Consider the following 23,272-nt stretch of genomic DNA (forward strand, 5'->3'; position numbering starts at 1 on the left):
GTCAAATGGGTCTTTGTAGAATTTGAACAATTCCAATGTACAAAAGCCGCAGACCGAGTTTTTAGCCACTTGTGGCCGCTAAGGCGGACCCATTTATTCTAGTCTTCTCTAACAAACAGCGTCTTCTGGTTTCCGCTGCCATGAAATGAGCACTATTTTGCAGGTAAATCTTAGTTGCAAGGTGTTGAGTTAGCAATTGCAATGTCCTTTTCGATTTCGTAGCTTGAAGCACGACTGTTGAATCATCTCCAACGCAATGTGGAACCGGATTCGCCTGCCACATGGCAATCAGAGATCGTGCAAGCAGCTGCCGGTGTGCTGGCGTGCACAAAAAAGGCATTTGTCAAGTTGATGACTGTAAAAGAATTGGTGACAAATTTTGATCACGCAATGCAATCATCTCTGAGCGAAGAAAATGGCTCCACTGGCAAAGGTAGTGTTAATCCTAGTGTGCATTTACAGCAGATGTGATGATGGCTTCATTAAATAATTTCAGTAAAACTTGCATGAGTTGCAGAAGCACAGCTACCAGCAGTGATGAGTAGTGTTTTATTTACTTGGTGTAACTCAGTTTGGTGCTCTTGCATACCTACTAAACTTCTGTATAGAATTGATCTGAAATACTCTGTTCAATGTGTGGTTGTTTGTGTGGCTGCTTTAAAGGTGGAGCATACTCCATATTTTTTGTCATGTAACACGACTGCAGTGCTTATAGTTACCTTGGCTAATAGCATTTGTGTACAGTACTTATCTAGGGTGGGTACATACATGTATGTGTGGCTAGTACATGACTGTGTTTGGATTTACTGCTTTACTACAATGCAGAGAAGGCTGATCTGTCATGCTACATAACCTGTCTTCCCAAAATCGGTACCCTGCCCCAACCCAGTTGCAGCAGCCTTGGTTTTTCAACCACTTGCAGTACTGCAACTTGTTCCCACTCCCTTAACCACCCAGTATGTGTGTGTGCGTGCGTGTGTGTGTTACAGTTACGTAGTTCCCTCTGGCTGGAAGTTGCATAAGAGCCCCTCCACTGATTCAGCACAAATCACGTTATATGTATGTATTGTAGTCGAACACAACTATCTCTCCCCAGTCCCTTAGTTTAGGTTGCATGGGCCAACTAATCACCTAGTCACTAAGCCGGACATGCAATTTGATTCGCTATGCACAACTGACACATCCCGGAGCTAGAACAAGGCTATTTGTTCACTTGTGCTGCGTTCTTTATACCTATGTAGCTATTAGTATTGACATGCAGAGTTCATTGTAGTGAAGAAAGCTAGGTTGGTATTAAGAAATTAGTGGCTAACTACCAATTGACAAATCATATCCACCATTTTCTACGTCAGTAAGATGTTGGCAAATAAACTACTTAATAGCTGACAGTCTAATTACTGGACTGGATTACTGGATTGAATTTTATTTTTCTAACACTATTTTTGCTAGTAAACAAGTGTTTTCCAAGCTCCATTTACAATGTTAGGCTGATTCTGCTAGCCTGCTAGAGTTACAAGGCCCTAGACCTTATGTGACTGGATGCACAAAAAACAGGCCATGTGGGCCCAAACTATGTACACTCCTTCACATAACAAGTTATTATGTCTTAACTGTATTAGAATATTTGCACTATGCTATTTTGTATTACAAAGCCATGAGTGTTCAGTAAGGACAGAATATTGCATGGTTATGATATCATAGATGTATTAAAAAATTAGATATTTTAAGTAAGGAAGTGGGAACAGGGATGCTTTTATAAAATACACCATGAAATAAGACTTAAATCAACAAGGATTATGCATAATTATAAGTTATGTACATCCGACACACCTGTAATTCCCTTGACTCGGTGTTAAAGTAAGCAGTCATGTCATTATGGGTTTATTGGAGGTAACCATCTTGTCGATTAATCCAACAATCTGTTCTTATTTCATTTTTTTTTCAGCAATCCCTATTTCTTATTCAATATGTATGTCTCCTTTTTTATAAATCCACTTATGGATTAGCTAACTTGAAAGACACCTTGGTGCAACAGAGTAACAGAATATAACCAGGGTAGATTGCTTTGCTACCTTGTGATTAGCCATGTAAGCCTATAAAGATTAAATGCAAGTGGTATTGCATGATATATGTATGTAAATAATTAGCTACCTTGTGTATTAAAGGAAGTAGTTGTGTTTGTAGTTTTGGGCCAGGGATATAGGCAGAATGTGCAGTGACTGCATATATAGTAAGAGCTACACGTGGAAGACCACGCCTAACCGTTTGTACTTATTTACATCTGACTGGGTCATCTACTATACCTAGTCAGTGTCACCAGTGGAACATGAGCTAGTGGAAGTAATCTTTTTCTTTCACACAAGCACAAGCAAGCAGCACACACACAGTGCCGTATTCACATCCTATATAGCTAGTAGTAGAGTAGCTAATCTTGCTGTACACATCATTCTCAATAACAAAGTCAGACTAAGCATATGGAAGAGGCAGTACATATAAACTATGGTTCGTCAACAAAGGCTGGTCAGCTTGAGGCCATTTCGTTTACACAATATGGTCAGACAATATGGCACCATACAATTTAGTTTTAATTTTAATCCAGTAATAAGCAAACCACTTGCTTTGTGTACAAGGAATTGGTTTATAGAAATGAAATTCACAACAATGAATAATCTGATATCAGTGCAAGCATCATCACTTGCTAGAGTGCATTTGTATGGTCTCTCGTTGATCGCGCAATTATAGGAAGAAGGACTCACCACACAGAGACGCTATATGTGATCTAAGGAGTGCTGTTTCAGCCTCAGAAGAACGAAATCCTGTAATTTTATTGTTATATGGCTTCTTTAGTATACGTAACTGTCAATGGCGAAGAGAACTTAGAAATTTGCTGAGGTGTAGGGTGGTTGGCAATCTGTGAATACAGGTGTATTAATAGGTCACAGACATGCGGAAGGACACATGGTTATGTTGTTTTTAAGCATGAAAAGTGGATAACTTTTGTCACATGTCAAGCTAATTTGCTGCTGACACCTATAGCATGTACAAGTTGAGCTGGATCCTGAAAAACAACTAAAATTATAAGTGGATTTTTTCTCAAGAGAGGTAACATTTCAGCCAACCAGATGATTGGTGGTAACAGCAAAGGTGTTACCAACAGACACGCTCCATAACAAGTTTGGGAGAGAGCTATAATCGATGCGACACTTTTATGGCTTCCTCACAGGAAATGTATGGTGAAAAATTTGATTGAATATCATATTGGACATTTGAACAAAAAGTTTTTGAAATATTTTTAGCGGGTCAAGCAGTACTACAAATGAGCCAAATTTCAAGATCATGGTTAATTGTATCCGTGAGTTATTAAATGTTTTAGAGGATCCAGCTCAACGCATACATACTATAGATATAAAATAGTTCTTACACTGTCATGCAGTTGCAGCCAAGACTATATACTGTAGATAAAGGAGGAAGATTTGGAAGCTGGTAGTGGAAGTTTTATTGGGGAGGACCAGTTATGGCAGGGCACAGCAAAACCAGCCAGACCACTTGACATCTGTGGCATCACAGGCCACGTATTGTCAGATGTTGTTGCATGATTCTAATGCATGAAACTGTGTAATACATCCCATATTCTCTCCCAATATACAATATGAAGGTTTCCTATAGCCATGAAGTAAATAATGTTGCATTCATCATAGCTTGAAATATTTTTAAAACCTTCCAGCTGGCCACATATTGGAAATAATGTAGTGGAGTGATCATGCAGCACCATGTTAAACAGGACACTTGTGCATGGCCAAACTGTCTAAGAACTGATGTATTACTAAGCATACATTTTCAAAAAATGCATTCAGATTTAGTTATCCTGTTTGTTACAGATGCTGGTAGTATTCCAGTGGAGCCAGTGATCCTGTTGGGCAGGCTGGTCACTGATAGTGGATCAGGTGATGGTTACAGTGGAGAGATTTTCTTCTCAGATGGAACTGGTTGCATTGCTTGTGAAGTAAGTGCAACAAATTCTTTAACTGTTTTTACTAAGGGAAGGGAGACCTACATTAGATAGTTAAACTTCATGCACTTAACAACACCCCATTGTGATATGTACATACAAGTTTGAACACTACTCTACTTAGCACTAAGTGGTGCTTGTCAAGCACACCAATTTTATCCAGCTCTTTACCTGGGATGTTTTCTGTAATGTTACGTAATGCAGGTGTACCGTGTTGCATCACTGGTTGATAAACTCAGTGAGGGACTTGAATACCAACGAAAAGAAAACAACTTTCCTTACCATATTTCCTCACCGTACCATCAATAGTAACCACACTTGAGTGGTGCCACAATCAGTTTCAAAAATAATGGCTTGAACGTTGTTTTCAAATATCGGGTGGTGGCTGATTTTAAATAGTCATCGCATCGATTTTTGAAACTAAGGTAATAAACGCTGCAGCATTTAACAAAGGGTATATATGGTGATAATACTTCACGAAAAAGGCACTAACCATGTTGTGTATCGATATTGTTGTAGTGGTGGTATCTTTATGTAATTGGTAGCCACCTGTTGCTGTCCAATTGTTTTACTTATGTAATTACACAATGGGTATTTACCTGGTAAGAGTATTACTTGCCACTTCATAGCATTTTTATGGTTCACTGTGTCTGTGTTATTGTGAGGTTTCTGTGTTGTGTACTGTTTACCAGTAACTCATAAGTTATCACTGTTAGGGTACTAGCTATGTACTGCTTGTAGGCTCCTGTGTTAGGATGATGTATTTGGCATTCATAGCTTATTGCTCTGTTAGGTGACTAGCAGTGTATCTCTGGACTGTATGAATGATGTTATGCTATTAACAAAATGGAACTATATTCTATCAGAACCAGTGCCAATGGATATCATCCCAGGTAAACACACTTATTGGTCTGTTTGTCTCAAGTAAAGACTTTGTGCTCTGCAACAATTCATATAGTAAAGCGTAGACATTGCTAGTGTGTTCCTGTAGCGAAGGTTGTTCCCTGTGATCAAAACTATCAGCCGTACGTCATTTAATGGGGATGTTCTCAAGCATTTTATGTCTTGTACTGTAATCAATCTTTAGCTTTTCTAAGTCAGATATCGTGAAGAACTATTATGTACCATTTCTGTTGTATCTATGCATCAAAATTTTTCTATACTATATGCAACTCTTCTTGTTGCTTTACATTAGCCTACCAGAAGAACATGAGCACAAGACGTAACCAGTTAGTTTACTTGGAGATCAGTGGATACCAGTTGTTAACATCTACAGTGACTCCACCACCTGTTATACCAGCTGATGTCTGTACTGTACAACTGTTAGTACAACAGGTTGAGGGCCACAAGGAACAATCTTCAATTCAGAAAGAGTTCAGTGTGTATGGCCAGTTAGTAGCCAACAGTATGTTATACAGGTATACACATATTTGTATATCTGCCAATTGTGTGTGTGCATGTACGCACGGTATAGTGTTGTGTGTATGACTGTGTGTAAGTGTGTGTCTGTGTGTAGTAGTAAAGAGCATAGATGCAGTATTACAGTATTTTTTAAATGAAATGTATTACAAGAAAAGTTCTATATATATAGATCTCAGTTATTCACAAGTTTTCCAACAGTCTTCATACCAAAATTATCCTGCATGGTACTGTTAACGAAAGTTTAGCAATAGTTTAGCAAGTTTTAAAAATCAGCATGCAAAGCAGATTGGTGGATATAATTATAGAGTAGAATATTAATTCATTAAGCCAGACCTGTTGGACTAACCCCCTTGTAACATAGAGGTTTTCTATTGTGTGCTTAATTTGGAGAGTTTGTTAAGGTAGGTTCCAACTGCATCAAGTGCATATTGACTACTAAATTAGGGCTTGCTTGAAATCCTTTGTGGATTAATAGTGCATGAAGAATTATGTATATTTCAATGTATCCATTTACAAGACAAACACACAGTTAATATCACACCTTGGATTGCTGACCTCCTACATGTTGGACTATGTTATTGATGGTATGTGTAAATAAACATACAACACAATTATGACTATCATAATATTGTGATGGTTTAAGTGATTGTTTATTGTTAAAAGTCGATTCAGCGTAACTAGTGTTTAAGTGTTTGATACTTACCACTAAAATAGCTTTTTTGCTTCCGTTGTATGTATGTATGTATGGCTGAATTTAGTAGTGATGTGTACGTACTTAACTTACCTTTCCATCTCTTATTGAGCTTAGCCTCCAGTACTGAATTCTCTGGTGGAGTTGTATGTATGTGTGCAATGTGTGACACTGACATGTACACATTGTGTGTGTGTGTGCGTGTGTGTTGCGAACCGTAATACTGATCTGTGTTTGTTGCAGGACTACTATTAAAGAGAGAGTGTTTATGGTCCAACTTATTGATCTTCACTACTCTAATTCCTGTCACATTGTAGTACAGGTTAGCACTTGTTTCAACGTTAATGTGTGCACTGATACTGTTATCATTCTGCTATATACATACTATATGATATAAAGTTCCTTTTCAATTAGGCAGCAGTGCTAGACATACGTATTTGGCATTCTAATGTATCTAGTCATTATAGGTTTATACACGATACTGTATTAGGCCCCTAATACCATTCAGTACTCAGCATGTGTTTACTTCATCACTTATAGGATTGAATTTTAGTTTCTCATCTGGTCCTTGAGACATTTTCACTTTTCAGACAAGTTTTGGGAAATGTGTACCAATTTGGTATGCTGTGTTATAGAATGTTTTGGGTAGAGGCTATGAATATAGAGCAAGCTGAGCAAATTATTCTAAAGTGAAATTAGCCACCCGAAATCTTCTATATTTTCAGTAGGGAATTTAAGCTATAAACATTGTGCAAATGCCATCTGTATCTTTATAAGTACAGCGTGCCAATGTTGTATTGTTGGAATTAAACATAATATAACACGTAGTAGGGGCAATGTATCTAACTGGTCACTGAAAATGGTTGTTTTGAGGTGCATTTCAAAAGCAAGCTTTTTGTTTAACCAGCTAGAGATATCGAAGTTCTAAGTTATTGTACAGAAATCTGTTGTAGGCTTTGCATGTCTAATTGTAATGTAATGTGTGCTGTGCAGGTGCGTGACTGACTGTGTTCTGTAGGACAGACATCTGCTACATACAACTAACCTGTTATCAATTGGAACAACATATGTGTTTACTCACCTTCGAGTGAAGATCATGACTTATACTAAGAAGGTGTGTACAATACAGTGGAGAGTTAAATATTAGAAGGGGTTGGGGTGTTCATTATGTAGTGGTTGGCGATTTACCAGTAATACCATACCGATCATCTTGCTTAACCAATTATCGCAATGTATAGAAATACCAGTATAGGAATGGGAATGGAGGCGGGAATGGGAACAATCAACGAAAATGCCGTCATCATATCAATATACAGGTTGTATTTTACAGCACATGCATACTTCTTTGTTGGATCCTTTCACTAAAATGATCGAAACACTCTAATAGAGCAGTCACCCGCATTTATAATACTCTAATAGAGCAGTCGAGAATGTTTTGTTTGCTATCCACCTGGGACCTGTATTAAAAGCCTGTGAATTGATGGACTATAGTTGGCATAGATTAGGTATATAGACTAGCTAGGTCATTAACACTGAAAATTAGTAACTCTGGCTTTGAAATCATAAACATCAGTTTAATAGATAAACTTATAGGTTTTTAAAACTGCACCTGTATGCTGCATCTAGATAAGAAGTCATGATGGGGGTATGCAGCAGCATGCTTGTCAAGCTGAAGCGGCTCCAAGAGGGGTTCCGGAGCCTTGACACATACTGCAGCTGCAAGATACCCCACCATGTTACTTTCATCCTGAGGATGCAAGTGCAACTTCCCACGTCTATATGCAGTTAATTTGGTAAACCTCTTCATGCTCAATGGTTGAATATTTTTATAATGTTTATGGATAGTTAACTTTCAGTGTTGATGACTAACTAGTCCATATATGCCAGCTACGTATATACTGTAGTCCATCAATTCACAGGCGTCCAAAACGTTCTATTAGATTTTTAAATGCAGGTGACTGCTCTATTAGAGTGTTTTGATCAGTTTAGTGGAAGGATCCAACAATGCTGCAAAGAAGTAAAATCCAACCTATATATTGACATGATGACCTTTATCAGACATTTTGCTAGTTGTTCCCATTCTCGCTTTCTGTTCCCACCATTTTCCTAGTGTTCTACTTACCAAGCACCTGCCTATTTGTACTGAATTAAGAATTTTGGATTTTGAGATGCATATTATACCACTCTATATATATATATATATAAAGACCTAAGCAATGATGCAAACTCACAATGACAGCTGCAGCTAATTTCCTGTTACTATTAATATGCATATATTGCCAAGCACTAGTATTTGTAACTGGGAAAAAAAGTAAAAATTAACCAGCTATTCGTTTATAGCTTTTACTCTAATAGAACATACACCTGTTGACAAAATACTGCAATAGAACAGTCATTTTGGTGTTCAGATAATTGACATTTCATTACTTGACATAGTTGACTCTCTGCTTATAGTTTTATCTACTGATGTATGTAGCTATATACTTCATAATGTGCTTTCATATTTTCATGGTCTTAATATTTTTGTGTTGTCTTATATGATGTGGTTAAACGTTTTCCTTGCTCTGAGGTATATGATGCCACTGTCCTAAAAAGAAACTGATGATATGTACAGAAGAGTGTGCAGATAGCACGTGCTATGGTGTCTCTGGTTGGCAAATTCAATGCGTGACTTTAATACCAGCCTAGCCTTATAAATGCTTTTCCTACACCCTGGATATGGAATGACCATGAACCACGTACAAAACTTGCATATGTAGTTAACAACTCACCAACCATGAAGTAAAGCACTATATTGTGTAAAGTACAGTCCTCAATCTTACCATTAAAGAACTTTGGAGTGAAGATCAAAGTGAATAATAGTGCTATATTTGCCATACAGAACAGTTTACGCAACCACAGTGTTATATTTCCAACCGCAGTGCTATATTGGTTAACGCAGTGCTATATCGAGGTAGTTGTAGCACTGTGTGTGGACTTAAGACGGTTAGTTACGCAGCACCTGACCCTAAAATTGGGATGACAAGGACGATTAACAGAGAAGAAAGCATCTTAGAGATGAAGTTAAAAGCACTCCAGAGGGTCTTGAAGGTACATCCATATCCAGAGTGGAGTCAATTGTTTCACCAAAGGCTTGCTTGGTGAGTCTCGAATAGTTTCGCACTCAAGCTCCAGCTCGAAACTTGAAAGTTCTTTAAATCAGTTAAAGCATTGCCTTGCCTGTGCTATACGAAAAATATAACACTCAAAGAGTAGTCTTGAGACAAAATATAGCACTTGACTTCTCCTCGTGCTATATTTGTCTCTCGCCCACTGTATTTTTCGTATAGCACTCGCGGCAATGCTTTAACTAATACATAAAGCAAATCAGGAGCCATGCCATTAGTGACTTTTTGGTATTGTTTTCACAATGTGTAATATCTAAGTCCATAAATTGATACTTGCAACACGAAGAATTATCTGTGTTTTGTGATATAGGATGTTAAGGTACAAAGGAGAGTTTTGACTACCTCAGAGAAGTCTAAAGTATTAGAATACACTGCTAATATGATGGATATACCACCTCCCAGTGATGATTGTGTTACTAGGAAGAGAAGCCTGTCAAGTGGTGATGATGATCAGTCTCAAAAGAAGCATTGTGCTGAGACATATGATAGTGGTATAGTAATGGAGTCTGAGCAACAACAGCAACATTCAGCTAGTGTTAAATCGTTTGGAGCTACTACTACAGCCAGTAGTGTGCAATCCGCTGTGTCTTATACTGTAAGTGTGTGTGTGTGTGTGTGTGTGTGTGTGTGTGTGTGTGTGTGTGTGTGTGTGTGTGTGTGTGTGTGTGTGTGTGTGTGTGTGTGTGTGTGTGTGTGGTGTGTGCGTGCGTGCGTGCATTTGTATTTGTGGTTGTATGTGTGTGCATGCATGTGTATTTGGTACATGAGCATATGATTGTGTGTGTACAGGTGTCTGTACATGGATGCATATGTGCAGTCGTGTGTGTGGCATGAAGTGAGTTGTTTGTGTCCAGAGTGTACACATGTGTATATTCAATACTGTTATCATTTAGGGAACCATTACAAGATGTGTATCACCAGAAGCTGGGATATATGAACTTGACGGTCAAGTGCAATTGTTTCTTGTTCACAAGCCGTGTATGAACCTTTGCCGTGGTCTCCGGGTAGGTACCACCATTTGTCTGGACAATGTCCATCCAGTGAAGATCATTGATAAGGTAACACAATGGTTTCTAACTCACTTACTCTATTGTATTGATGTAGAAAGATGAAAACGTGCTAGCGTTTTGCTGTTGCAGTCGCAGTTGTGTAAAAATTGTAAATTTTTCAACCATCAACACTCCATTTGAGGTTAATATGTATTTATTGCCATCTCAGCAAACACCCACCTAGTTTGCAGAAGCATGTGTTTTAAAATTTTTTTTAAAAATCGTAAAATTACATGTGCTACAAAGAGAATGAATACACAACTTTGAATCGAGCCATTACTAAGAGAAGAATTAAAACTAGACATTATCTTATTTGCCTGAGGCGACAATCTTTGTTTTGTGTCTTTATTCCCAATGGTATGCATGTCACATGTGTTTGTTCATGATGCTGTAGACGTAAACAAGATTGTTGTAATTTCTACAAAAAAAAAAAAAATTTGAATAAATTGCTATCTGTACAAGTCACTCAGGGGCTAAAAGTTGATTTGCCAATCCATGGTGAACATTTTAAGCTGAATCTCAATGCTGTAGATTAATGCAAAAACAGAAGTTATGGCTGCAAATGTAAAGTGCCTGTAGTTTGTTTTCAGTATAGTCACTGTACAAATCGATTTCCTTGCTCTTCCTACTGTCTAGTGATTCCAAAACTATTCACCACAATAAGCTGAAACTTTGGTGATCCATTCCGGGCACTGTAGATAATGCTGAAAAAATTAAAAGAATTTGGAAGCTGTGTGCTAGCTGGGTTATTGCTGAGACAGTAACATATATAACTGTGCCTACCATGTGTACATGTTACTCTTACTGTTTGGCTTTGTTGAATGTTCCACTACAATATTGACTGCTCTATTAGAACATCTCAGTTGCAGGTTGGTTACATTTACAGTTGAGATCTGGTTTGGTATTTAATTCCACTTATAAAGGTTGTACCTGTCAAGATATGAAAGGTTGTTTGTTCAGTAGATATGACAATGAATTTTACTTATGCCTCAGTGCTTTATCTGAAAATCAGTACACAAATTACTATAGTATTTTCTTACAGTGGAACCTCTCTTATTTAGGTAGTCTGGTACATTGTAGTGTCCGTATCTCAGAAATGTCCGTAATTAAGAAATGCATGCTAATATGCTGAAGTAGATGCTATTATTGCTATCAGTTTGTACTATACAGTTTAGTGGGTAGAGAGGGGAAGTCACTACAAAGCATTCATGGTCACTCCCCTAGGCTGTAAAAATGTTTTATCACCTAGCAACCAAGTGGTAAGTTCTATTATTAGTAGAATAAACAAGCCACCTAACAGGTAAAAAGCAACCTTTAGAAAGCAGCATGAATAATTCTCTTTGATGTTGACACAGTTAATGAGGTTATTAATACCACTTAGAGACCTGAGGTGAGGGTTCCAAGTTTCATTTAGAGACCTGTTATCATGTGAGACTGTTATGGTAAATTCAACAACACTTCAAAGAGTTTTCTATGTCACTGATTTAATTAGTAGTTGTATGTTTAGTGAGATTTGGGTTTTTACCTTCATCAGCCATACCAGCACTTGACCAAGCTAGCCATCAAACCGAACAAGCCAGCTGCTCGATGCATATTACAGTTACCCCCAACAATGTTCCACATTCATAGCCATCAGTGAAACTACTGGTGTTGCCGTTTTACAGCAAGCATATCTTCATCTGCTTGTCAGCACTGTCTCCATTAAACCATCAACACACTTCAGCTGTGCTATTGCACCTGTTTGTAACTTTTGTCCCTTCATGGCCAGTTGTAATAAAGCTTGTTGCTTGTGGCCAGTTTTAATAATAACGCTTGTCGCTTCATGGCCAGTTGTAATAGAGCTTGTGCTTTGTGGCCAGTTCTAATAAAGCTTAGTTGTAATAAAGCTTGTCGCTTCATGGCCAGCTTGTATTAGCTAGTAAACAAGCCTTGGAACTAAATAACAGCTGCTAAAACAACACTAACCAGGCCACTAAGCAGGCGGCACACGCAAACACGCTGTAAAGGACCTTACCTAGCGTGACTCTGTGCTTCTTTTGTCAGTGCTGGTAACAAGCTGCTTTCTAAATAGGTTAGATACCCACTGTCATTTTTTAGTAGGTTGAAGCCCTCGTCTTGGTTTGACACCTCGGCGGGCATTAATTAGTGACCTTGGCTGTGCCTAAACCGTGCCCTCGGGTTGTCAACCCTTCTAATAAACCTCCAGTGGGTATGTAACATACACTTAGGCTCCCTCCTTGTGCTTTCATCTAAACCAAACTTCATTGTTGTCAATAGACTACAAGCCCAATGACTAATTTGGGCTGTCCAGACTGGGATAATGGAGGTGCCCAAATATTGGAGGTTCCTGGATAATAGAGGTTGGGATAAGGGAGGTTCCACTGTATTGTAAAATTTGAAGCGGTCACAGATGAGAAGTATGCCTTTTGGAGATCAATTTGGCTCAATCTTGACAGGGGAGGTGTTCTGTGGAATCCTCCACTACTATTAAATAAATGCCTGTTTCCATTTAGGTATGGGGGGTAGTTGGTAAAATGCGGATTTCCGGAATTCCGCGCGGATTTCCGGAATTCCGGAATTATGGGGGAGGCAATTTTATAAAATCCAGATCGAAATACTCTAATAGAACACACACCCATATTCTAATAGAGCACAAGCAATTTATGTGATTGTTGTTCCTGGTGTTGAACTATGCCTTCCCTCAATGGCTGGATACTGTAACAGCCCAGCGCTCACAACACCACTGTAACAAGCCGCCCAGACTCAAGCGGTGCAAGTTAGTGCTTCCTCAGGAAGTTACCATGCTCGACGGCCGTGTACTTAGTTAAATTACTGGCAGCCGAATATAGCTACGCTGAGTTACTCATTGCACACCATGGCTTACCTTTGTTTCTTCGGTACTGGTTCCTCCTCTTCTTCGCTGCTGCAGTCATCTACTTCTAACGTTTCATCCATTTCTAACGACCGAGGATAACGTTTTTTCAACGCTGGTTCCTTCTCTTCTTCCCCACTGCTGCAGTCATCTATTTCAAACTTAGCTTCCATTTCGAACAATTGAGAATAGCGTTTCTTCGACGATGGTTCCTTCTCTTCTTCTTGGCTGCTGCTGCTGTCACCTACTTCTAACGCAGCGTCCATTACATAGTAACGAGCGAGAATATTAAATACCACAAAATGACTTGTTTTGAAATCACGTGATAACATTAATGGACGCGGAATTCCGTAACGGAATTCCGGAAATCCGCTTTTTACCAACTACCGGTATGGGGTATGTTTCTGTTTCTGAGTATGTAATACATACTTGCCTCTCACATGTTTGTATTCACTCCTCTTGGTAGGACAACACATTATCATTTCTTTGTTGTTATTTACTTGTGCTATGTTGGATGTTTGTATGTTTCTTTTCAGCCTCTTGTCATCAGGAAAAGTTTGATAGCTCACTATGGGCACTCACTAAACCTGAGGAAGTTTCATTGGCTGTACAAAATACACTCATTGTTGAAGGATAAACTAGCTTTAGTGGATAGTCGGTAAGTAAGCATAAACACGTTTGTAAGTTGTAATAGATTTTTGCATGAATACTTCACTGATTGTTATATTAGAGTGTTTGATTGCTCCATTAGAGTATGTAGAGACTATGTAGAGTATTAGACTATTCTACACTAATACTTATTAGAATTATATGATGTGATTCGGAGGCTAGAACAGCAGCCATTTTGTTCATCTAAATACTGAGCTAATAATACCACATAGCGGGTTTTTATAGCGAGGAATTAATTTTAACCTTTGGGGTCATTCGCTAAGATTTAATTTGTAAGAATGTTGGCACCATGATAATAACGTTATTGCGTGATTTAGTCTAAGACTGCAGTTTCATCACTAAGCACTCTGGAAAGATACGTTTGCCCAGAAATTAAGCTGTGTACAGTTAATGAGAGTCGAAGCAAGAAGTGCGGATAAGGAAAGGTGTACGTGACCACACACTAATGCATACACGCATGAGCTAAAACAATAATTATACTAAATATACAGTCCCGTTGGAAGGGAGACGCTTAACATAGTGGGGAAGGATTAATACAGGGTGAAGAGAGAAGAATGGGAACTGGTAGGTACTAGTGGATTGAACGAAGAGATGAATGGATGATAATCATTGGAATAGAGTGTTGCATTAAAGTCAGAAGTCAGTTTGTAAACAGAGGGATCTGGATTGGAAAATGCTAAAGGTCTATTACTAACTGTAGGTGGATGATAAATGGGCAATTCTAACGGATAGTGGGCTTGCTAGAGTGCCTCAAATCATGTGGTTGCCCATCACACGGGAGTTGCATGTGACCCAAACTAACTAATGGCTCGAACTAAAAAGGATTGAGATTTAGCTTACAGACCTGCTAGCAAGGGTCCAGTTCTTAATTGAATCTTTTCTCCAGCCCATGCAGAGTATAGTTTAACAATGGATACGGCTGGGGATGCGGAAGACAGCAGACAAAGCGATGCAATGGTTGCATGTATGACTCCATGCACTACAAAGTGCTTTGTTTTCACTCTGCTAGTTGAAACAAAACTGGTTTGCACTTGTTACAAGTATTTCACATTGGATTTTTGCGCGTATCTTAATTAAAAGCGAGATTTAAATTTTAGCGTTGCCATTCAATTGCTAAATTTTCTGCCGCTATTTTTAAAATTTCGGATGCTACAATAACCTGCCATACAGTATCAGTGTATATCATTATAATAATATTGTCAACTATAGTATGGGTCATTCCATACCAAATCAACAAAAAAAAAATCCAGACCCCTTTCGATTTTCATGAAATTTGGCACAAACATGGATCCTATCAAGAAACTTTCTCACACCAAAATTTGGCTCATTTCATTGGTCTCCCTTTAAGTTATGACCACTCAAAGTTTCTGCTGAAATTTTTATTTTGCTTACACGTCTTCAATAAAATGGCCATAACTTTGCTTGTGATTGATGTAGAAATTTCTGGTTTATATATTTGAAATCCTTATTACATTCTCTTTGAGGTGATATATAATGTTTTATAATTGCTCAAAGGAAAAGGTCAAACCACAAAAATGTAGCTTTTTCCTTTGATCTTAATTTTCAAAAATATATTCTTTAATTAAATTTGTTCTTGGTTTATATGTTGCTCTAATAGCAATCATTCATCACTGTGAGTTTAGAGTTGGGACGGATAGTAGATCATGAGTTATAAGTGTTAATGTGTAGCCTTGTAATCACTGCTGTTTGTATAGTATTTTTACAATGTAATTTCCGATACCAATTGCAAGTAATCTTATATTAGTATGTCACAAATCATTTTGTGCATTGAAATAGTTAGGGTTTGTATTGACAAGGGCTCACTACAGTGAAACCATACTAACAGAGCCACTTTTAAAGCTAAGAAAGTTGGAGCAGCCTATTAAAGGAATCACTGAGTATATTTTTGCTGTAAGTTCAGTGTCCTATAAAATAGAGGTGGCCACTATAACAAGGTGATCTTATTATAGAGGTAGCTATATTTATAGGGGATTTACTGTACAACTAATGATATTTCAATCTATTCTTTCAATTTTACTATATAATATTCGGCTACAAATTATGATGATGATTTCCAATCTTAAACGTGTGTACAATGGATGCAAACGACATGTTATTCATACATACACTGTATGTACATGTAAAGTGGAACTGTTGAATTGAAATACCATGTCTTAGTGATATCCAAAGCTTTGTGGTCTTAATACCTAGATAGCTGCTTCATATAGTAGCATTAGTGTACTATTTTAAGTTGGTCCTTATGAAAAGGTGGCCTTTAAGGTAGCTGCTAAGATATGTTACACTCTGTATCACTTTTGAATCATACTTTGAAAGGGAAAGCCTACTATTGACCACCTAAAGGCCACTTTTATATGTTTGTACCTATAAACAATGCCTTTGCTGGAATAATGTACACTTCTAAAACCACTATGCATTGTCTTACTCGTCAAAAATTTGATGGAATAGAGTGGAAAGTGGCCACCTGTATAGAAAGGGCACCACTCCATAAGGGCTAATTTTAAATTGTTGCTATACACTTATGCAAATGTATTAAGCAGAATCTGCACATTATGGCCCAGAAATTTTGGCCCTAAGGTAACTGGCTTAAACTCCATACATCAACTGTATCATTATGAAACTACTTAGATATAGCAATGTAGCTCATTATTTGATTCTATAATTAAGAATCGTAGAATCATAGAGATGTTCCATAGAAATTACACTGTACAAAAGGTTCACTACAGCAATTGTACACTGATACATATCTATAGCTTAAAGTGAATTACATCAATAATCGATTAAAGAAATGGTCAAGGCACTTAACTTCAAAGTTAAATCATGTAATATAGAAGAGTGTTATAGTAAAAGTTGATACTGAAAGTAGTGCATATTGCATGACGGTCTCTACAATCATTCACATGTAACTTTGACATGCAATGAATTCTGATGCATTGATTGATATCAGTACACAATTGAATTTTTGAAGGTATAAAGTATCTGCATCAGTTATTCATTAAAAGGCTCTAGTAGATTACAATATTTGAAACATTCATGCCTGTGTTAACAACAGAGAATGCAGCTACATAACGTTATGTTTTATTTGTAAGTGTTTCAAATTACAGTGGAACTTGTCTTATAGTGGCCACCTGTAATGAAAAGCCACCTTTCTATTAAGGGCTAACTTTAAATTATTCTAATAAGATATTTATACACATCAAACTATATAAATAGCCACCTGCATATCAAGGCCAAAAAAATTGGCCCTGACTGGCTTAGGACAGTTTCCACTATAGCTACATTAATTTTGTATATCAAAATACGTACTTGCATATCAATAATCAGAATTAAATGCTAACAGTAGCAGTAGCAGTTACTGTAGCTAGTGAAAATGTCATCAAGTTCATTATTTCACTACTATATAGCAGACATGGGGCCAAGTACATTTAAAAGTACTTAAGTAAAGTACAAGTACTTTTGAATTTTCCAAGTACAAGTACAAGTACTCCAGCAGCAATCAAGAGAGTACTTAAGTAAAGTACAAGTACATGCTGGAAGTACTTAAGTAAAGTACAAGTACATTTTGCTGTAGTAAAATATACACTGTATTCAGTGTATTGTAGTATGTAAGTATGCCTAGGGGGGTTGATACTTTCAGTTTTTGTCAACCATTTTCTCTGTTAAACTCTTAGAATGTACTGACTTGAACAGCAGCATTGTTTTTGTTTGCCAGAATGCTATGACATCATTAAACATGGTAACATGATACATACTAAGGTTGGGGAAGGCAGTAGAAAAATCGCAAGAAGTTGTAAACTGCACCTTCATACAATTTTGTTATTCTCATTGTACACCCACTGTGTACAAACTATGTACAATGTTTGCAGTACTTACAAGTACTTAAAAGTACTTTAAGTACTCAAGTACATACAAGTACTTGAGTATAAGTACAAGTACATTGGGAAAATTAAGAAAGTATTTAAGTAAAGTACAAGTACTTTCTAATCTGTACTTAAGTGTACTTAAGTATAAGTACTCATGTACTTGGCCCCATGTCTGCTATATAGTAGACTTGGCTCATAATCAGAAACAATATATACAAGCTTGATAAGGGGTAAGTTACTTGAATATATGTATTTAAGTATAAGCTATTACTGGGTTTTCTTACAAACATAAACAAATTAACTTTATTTACAAACCAACAATGTATAAAATGATTGTGACATAGTATTACATAAAGTTACTTGCAATTGGTATTGCATCTTTGCATACTTGAACCATACAAACAACAGTAATTACAAGGCTACACATTAATACCTATAACTCATGATCTACTATTGGTCCCAACTTTAAACTTACAGTGTTGAATGATTGGTATTAGAGCGACATGTATAAACGAAGAATAAATTAAATTAAAGAATATATATATTTTTGAAAATTAAGATCAAAGTAAAAAGATACATTTTTGTGGTTTAACATTTTCCTTTTAGCAATTATTAAATATTATGTATCATCTGAAAGAGAATTTAATACGGATTTCAAAAATATAAACCAGAGATTTCTACGTCAATCACAAGCAAAGGTATGGCCATTTTATTGAAGATATGTAAGCAAATTAAAATTTTCAGCAGAAACTTTGAGTGGTCATAACTTAAAGGGAGACCACTGAAATGAGCCAAATTTTGGTGTGAGAAAGTTTCTTGAAAGGGTCCATATTTGTGCCAAATTTCACGAAAATTGAAAGGGGTCTGGATTTTTTTTGTTGATTTGGTATGGAATGACCCGTATGTAGGATTGTTTCATTAACACATCACTGTTTAACAGTAATACTCTAGTGTACTAATTGTTGCATATTTACAGTGTTAGAAATGGACACATCAGGAAAGTTTTTGCAGCTTTGTATAAGTTTAGTGGATTAGTCAGTGATAAGAGGGACATTTACGAAGAGTTTCTCTCCACCCCTCACTACTGCCCTTCAGCAACTGTTGTTGAACAAACACCATATAGTGGGGCATGGCAACTGCCAAGCATGAAGGAACTGTCTGAAAAGCTACAAGACATATTGGATCAAGGTGTCGCACAGTTTAGAAGTGGAGGTGTTCTACCTTTGTACAGGGAGAAGCTACGCACTACTCAGGACACTCAGACATCGTGGTCTTATGGAGTTGTGAACCCATCACAATTTCATCCACCAATAGTAAGGGAAATCATAACAGTATGCTGGTCCATTTTGTAAACACTGTTTTAGAGTTTTCACTTTTTTGTTGAGGCTATCCATTACTTATATACGTACATTGTACCGGTCAGTTACTCTAATAGAGCATTCATACTGTTTAAGTAAAGTACCCTGTCATTTTAAAGTTTGGTATGGAGCCCTTATGACTTGTATTGTGCATTTGGTTACAGTCAGTGGTTCATGCACTCAAATTAGTAGTTGCACCTGTGGTGTTGTGTATTTCTCTTTACAGATACTAACTGGATTAGTACAAGGATCATCCACTGGTCGGCTAGTACTAAAGGATACTAGTGGAGAAGTACAATTGCTAGTATGTTCATCGTATGATGAACACTGTATCACTGAGCAACAGCCATCAATTCCGAACATTGCCAAGTTGTATGGCCAATCTATTGTGCTTAAAAAGTGGCTCATTGTAGTTGAGAAAACTGCCGGGACTTTACAGTGCTGGGACAGCAGTACAGTATATGTATTGTGTAGTGAAGAAGATGTCTTTGCTACTGACATTTCTCAGAAGCCACTACTTGAAAGCAGTACCCAAAAATCATTTTACATTTCAGACCTGTACAAACAGCCACTGATGCTGAGATGTGAAGAAATGTCTGTCAATCTTAGCTATACCATAGAGTCAGGGAAGGCTTCAATTTTACCAGCAAACAAAAACTATTTTCACCTTTCAAGACGTCATCTGTGTTTTTACCCACTTCTTCATTTTGGATGCACATATCAAGTTGTGGGTACACAAAATGAAGTAGCTAGTAACATAACTAATGTCGTATTTTTAGAAGGGTCTCCTGCTGTGAATGGTGATGTTTTAGAAGTAACTGATATTGTGTCTAATTACAAACTAACTCTTGAGTACGAAAGCATTAATATTAAGGTTGTCAATTTTACAGGGATCTTAATAAAAAGAAAATTTTGTTTTAAACAAGACCTCACTGTTCCAGAACAATATTCAAACCTACCTGAAATAAAAGAAGGTAAACTAGTGTATATAAGAGAGCTAGGATGTGGTCCAGTTACAGCAGATCACTTGAAGTCACTCAACATCAATCCTGCCTATAGCAGAGTGAAGCTAGTCATGGAGGTAGAAGGAAGATGTATTCCAGACACTATGTTAGTGTATTATGATTTGACTCTAACACCAGAGCCAGTTGGGCTGATACCTGGAGCCGTTCTATTGTTTACTCACTTCCAAATGACGTACAACTATGGTAGACTTACTTGTAGCTCTTCTGCCTTATCTAAGGTAGAAGTACTGGCTGTTGATTCCTCTAAAATCCAGTGCATTGTCCCCAAGTTATCTGCTGTTAGTAAAGACTCTTTGTATGTTTCCAGTGACAAAATTCCATTGAAAGTAATGATGATGCCTACCAGTCTACTGGGCATGTTATCTAGTAAACTACTTGATGGAATTCTGACTCATGGTTGTGTTAAGTTGAGGTGTGTCATTGTTACAATACTATGGGTGAGGATACAATACAAATGTGCTACTTGTGACAAGCTGGTTGTCGGTGCAAAATGTGCACCGTTCTGCTCTTTACAGCAGCCAAAGTTTTCTGTTGAGTGCAAGTAAGTTGTTGTAAAAACATACACAAATTTGTAATGATTTTTACAGGCTAATAATCTCCGATGGAAGTGGTGAAGCCCTACTCTATTGTTACGATAGTCTTGTCCCAACTGCATTTGGTTGCAGTGTAACTGAGTGGAAAAGCTTGGAAGAAAAGACACAACAGTTTGGAGAACTAACTTACCAAAAGCTTAAGAAGAGTGCTGGCTTGTTTCCTCAGGTATAGAACTTGCCACATGTGTGTGCACAGTGTGTGTAATGTATTGTTATTTCTTTGTATAGCCTCATCATGGCAGTTTGTCTGATAGTGAAACATCAGCTAATATATTTCTGGCTAAACTAGCTGGTAGGAATTCTGTGTCAAGGAACATCACTGTTTGTGCTACACCATTTTTAACTAATGCTGAAGCATTTACACCAGGTAAGAAAATTCTTAAAGCATCACTGTTAAAACTTTCTTTATGGTAGGGTTTAATGGATAAGCTGCAAAAGTGCCTGCATTGTTCCTTCATAAGGAAACCTTAAAATTTGTACTGTAGGCAATGGCTAAAGCATTTTGTATACTTACAGTGTCTTCACAACATGGTGTTGTGATGGTGGAACATAACTTTTGTTTCTCTACATTGTTACAGTATATCCTCGGATTAATAAAATCAAGATGTTTAAAACATAAACACTATGGGTCCATTAAAATAAATCTTTTTTGCAATCCTAAAATGAAATAGATGGACAAGCAATAGAAGAACTGGGATAACACACTGCCATGTTATACCGTAGAGTCTTGTTGTTTGGCACATACATTCAATAAAGCTTTCCAAATTTTTTTGGCTATTAACATGTTCTGATGTGTTAAGCACATGTGCGTAATAAGCATAACTTCATCATGGATTAGCTCTCTTGGAGCCTCACTTGGATTGATGTGATTTGCAGTCACCTTGTACCAATATTTGGAGCCCTGTTCCTATGCAAACCTATTTTGTGGAGTATGATTTTCATACTGCAAAAGACCATTTCGTTTGGTAAGCATAGTGAAATCCACATTATTATTGGCCATGTACCACATTTTGAGCCTCGCACAGTTGACAAACCTCTAGTATGTCTTCTCTTGTATAGCTGCATCTTGTGTTGGGAGTTTCATGTTTGTCCACACACACTTATCAACGATTAAGTACAAGAAACCAGTATGTGCTTAATAATGAATAATAATTATGTTCATGTGTGCTTAACAACCAGACTCCGTGGTATCTCTGTATTTTTATGCATGGACAATAAAATTGACTAGTCCTTTTAAACTAGCTAGCTCTCCAGTTTAATTGTTGGAATGGTTTAGTACTGTTTTTTATGTGTAAATTTTAGGAACCAAAGTGAGACAGATTTACGTCAACAAGATTTGTTATGACACCTTTGTGCTACCAAGAATTCAGTTAAGAGCCATGGCTATGGGACCTGTTGACTGCTTGATGGAGTGTAACAGGTTATTTCAACAACTGGAACAAGACTCTAATTGATTAACTGTTGATTAGGAGTTTACTATCACCCTTGTAAATTACAGCTTCAGTTGTCGACACTTATTTCATCATTGTAGTTTCACAATATCTCTTAAATTCCTTATATGCATTGACATTCCTTTTCAGTTTTTCACCAAAATAATGATTTAGAAAAATTTTGTACATCTTTTACAGCATTAGTACTGTATTGTATCGTAAATGATTTTGTGTATGTTTGTACAGTATATTATGTGACTGTTACAAAAGGCTAAGAAGTCCAGCTCATACTTTCCATCAAGACTTTCAGATTCGTATAATGATGTGGTAGTTGAAAATGGTGGAAACAGCATTGCCAACACTGCTATACATTTTATGATTGACTTTTCTCTCCCTGTTTGCTTTGCACTAGGAGTGTACTAAGCAGTGCTCCCTGTATGACTGGCAAGTCCAGAATCGCCACTGAGACCATTAATTTTGTAACTAAACATGCTGTGTAAGTTTCATCTTGCATTTATATATATATATATATATATATATGATCACCAATTTCTAAATGTGATATAGTTACTAAATCACACATTTTAAAGTTGGTATTACGAAGTCTACTACATGTGCAAGCATATGACTAGCTAGTCCAGTCTGCAACCTCTGCAGAACTTATGTGTATGTTGCTGTAACCAGGGCTGTGGAATCAATAAAAGGTATTGATTTTACTGATATACCAGTAATAGTAAATTTATAATTATACTACAGGAAATCCTCTCCAACTATTTTCATGATGCAGGTTTTCCACTATCATTATTAACACTTTACAGTGACCAGCACTGAAGGTCTGACAGAAACATGTGCTGCAGCCTTAGGAGTTACCTAACCTAATATTATTGACTATTGCTGGCTTAGAGTAAGATTATACACAGAGAGTAAAAATATTTACATTGGTAAGTGTTATATATGTGAGTATCGCAGTATATAGTAAGATACTAAAAATTTAATCTGGCTCCAACTAGCAGCACAAATTGTTCATATTAATTATGCATGGTTTCCAAAGGTAAGCCTTTTTGCAATTTAGATTCCTGGATTTATAATATTATAGCTAGCACACC

General features: G+C 37.1%; 1 protein-coding gene across 1 annotated transcript; it reads left to right on the top strand.

Moving 5' to 3' along the window:
- Positions 1 to 17: 17 nt before the first annotated feature.
- Positions 18 to 22,293, top strand: LOC136240570 (CST complex subunit CTC1-like). The gene is made up of 16 exons (XM_066031568.1): positions 18 to 163; positions 223 to 433; positions 3,879 to 4,003; positions 4,803 to 4,902; positions 5,205 to 5,427; positions 6,366 to 6,444; positions 7,141 to 7,236; positions 9,600 to 9,884; positions 10,183 to 10,347; positions 10,394 to 10,480; positions 13,747 to 13,868; positions 18,737 to 19,073; positions 19,345 to 20,684; positions 20,731 to 20,902; positions 20,965 to 21,103; positions 22,039 to 22,293. Exons 1-16 carry the CDS (start codon positions 146 to 148, stop codon positions 22,188 to 22,190), a joined length of 3,651 nt encoding a protein of 1,216 aa, XP_065887640.1. The 5' UTR covers positions 18 to 145; the 3' UTR covers positions 22,191 to 22,293.
- The last annotated feature ends 979 nt before the right edge of the window (positions 22,294 to 23,272 follow it).

The sequence above is a fragment of the Dysidea avara genome, chromosome 12 (genome assembly GCF_963678975.1).
Source record: "Dysidea avara chromosome 12, odDysAvar1.4, whole genome shotgun sequence".
NCBI classification, from domain to species: Eukaryota; Metazoa; Porifera; class Demospongiae; order Dictyoceratida; family Dysideidae; genus Dysidea; species Dysidea avara.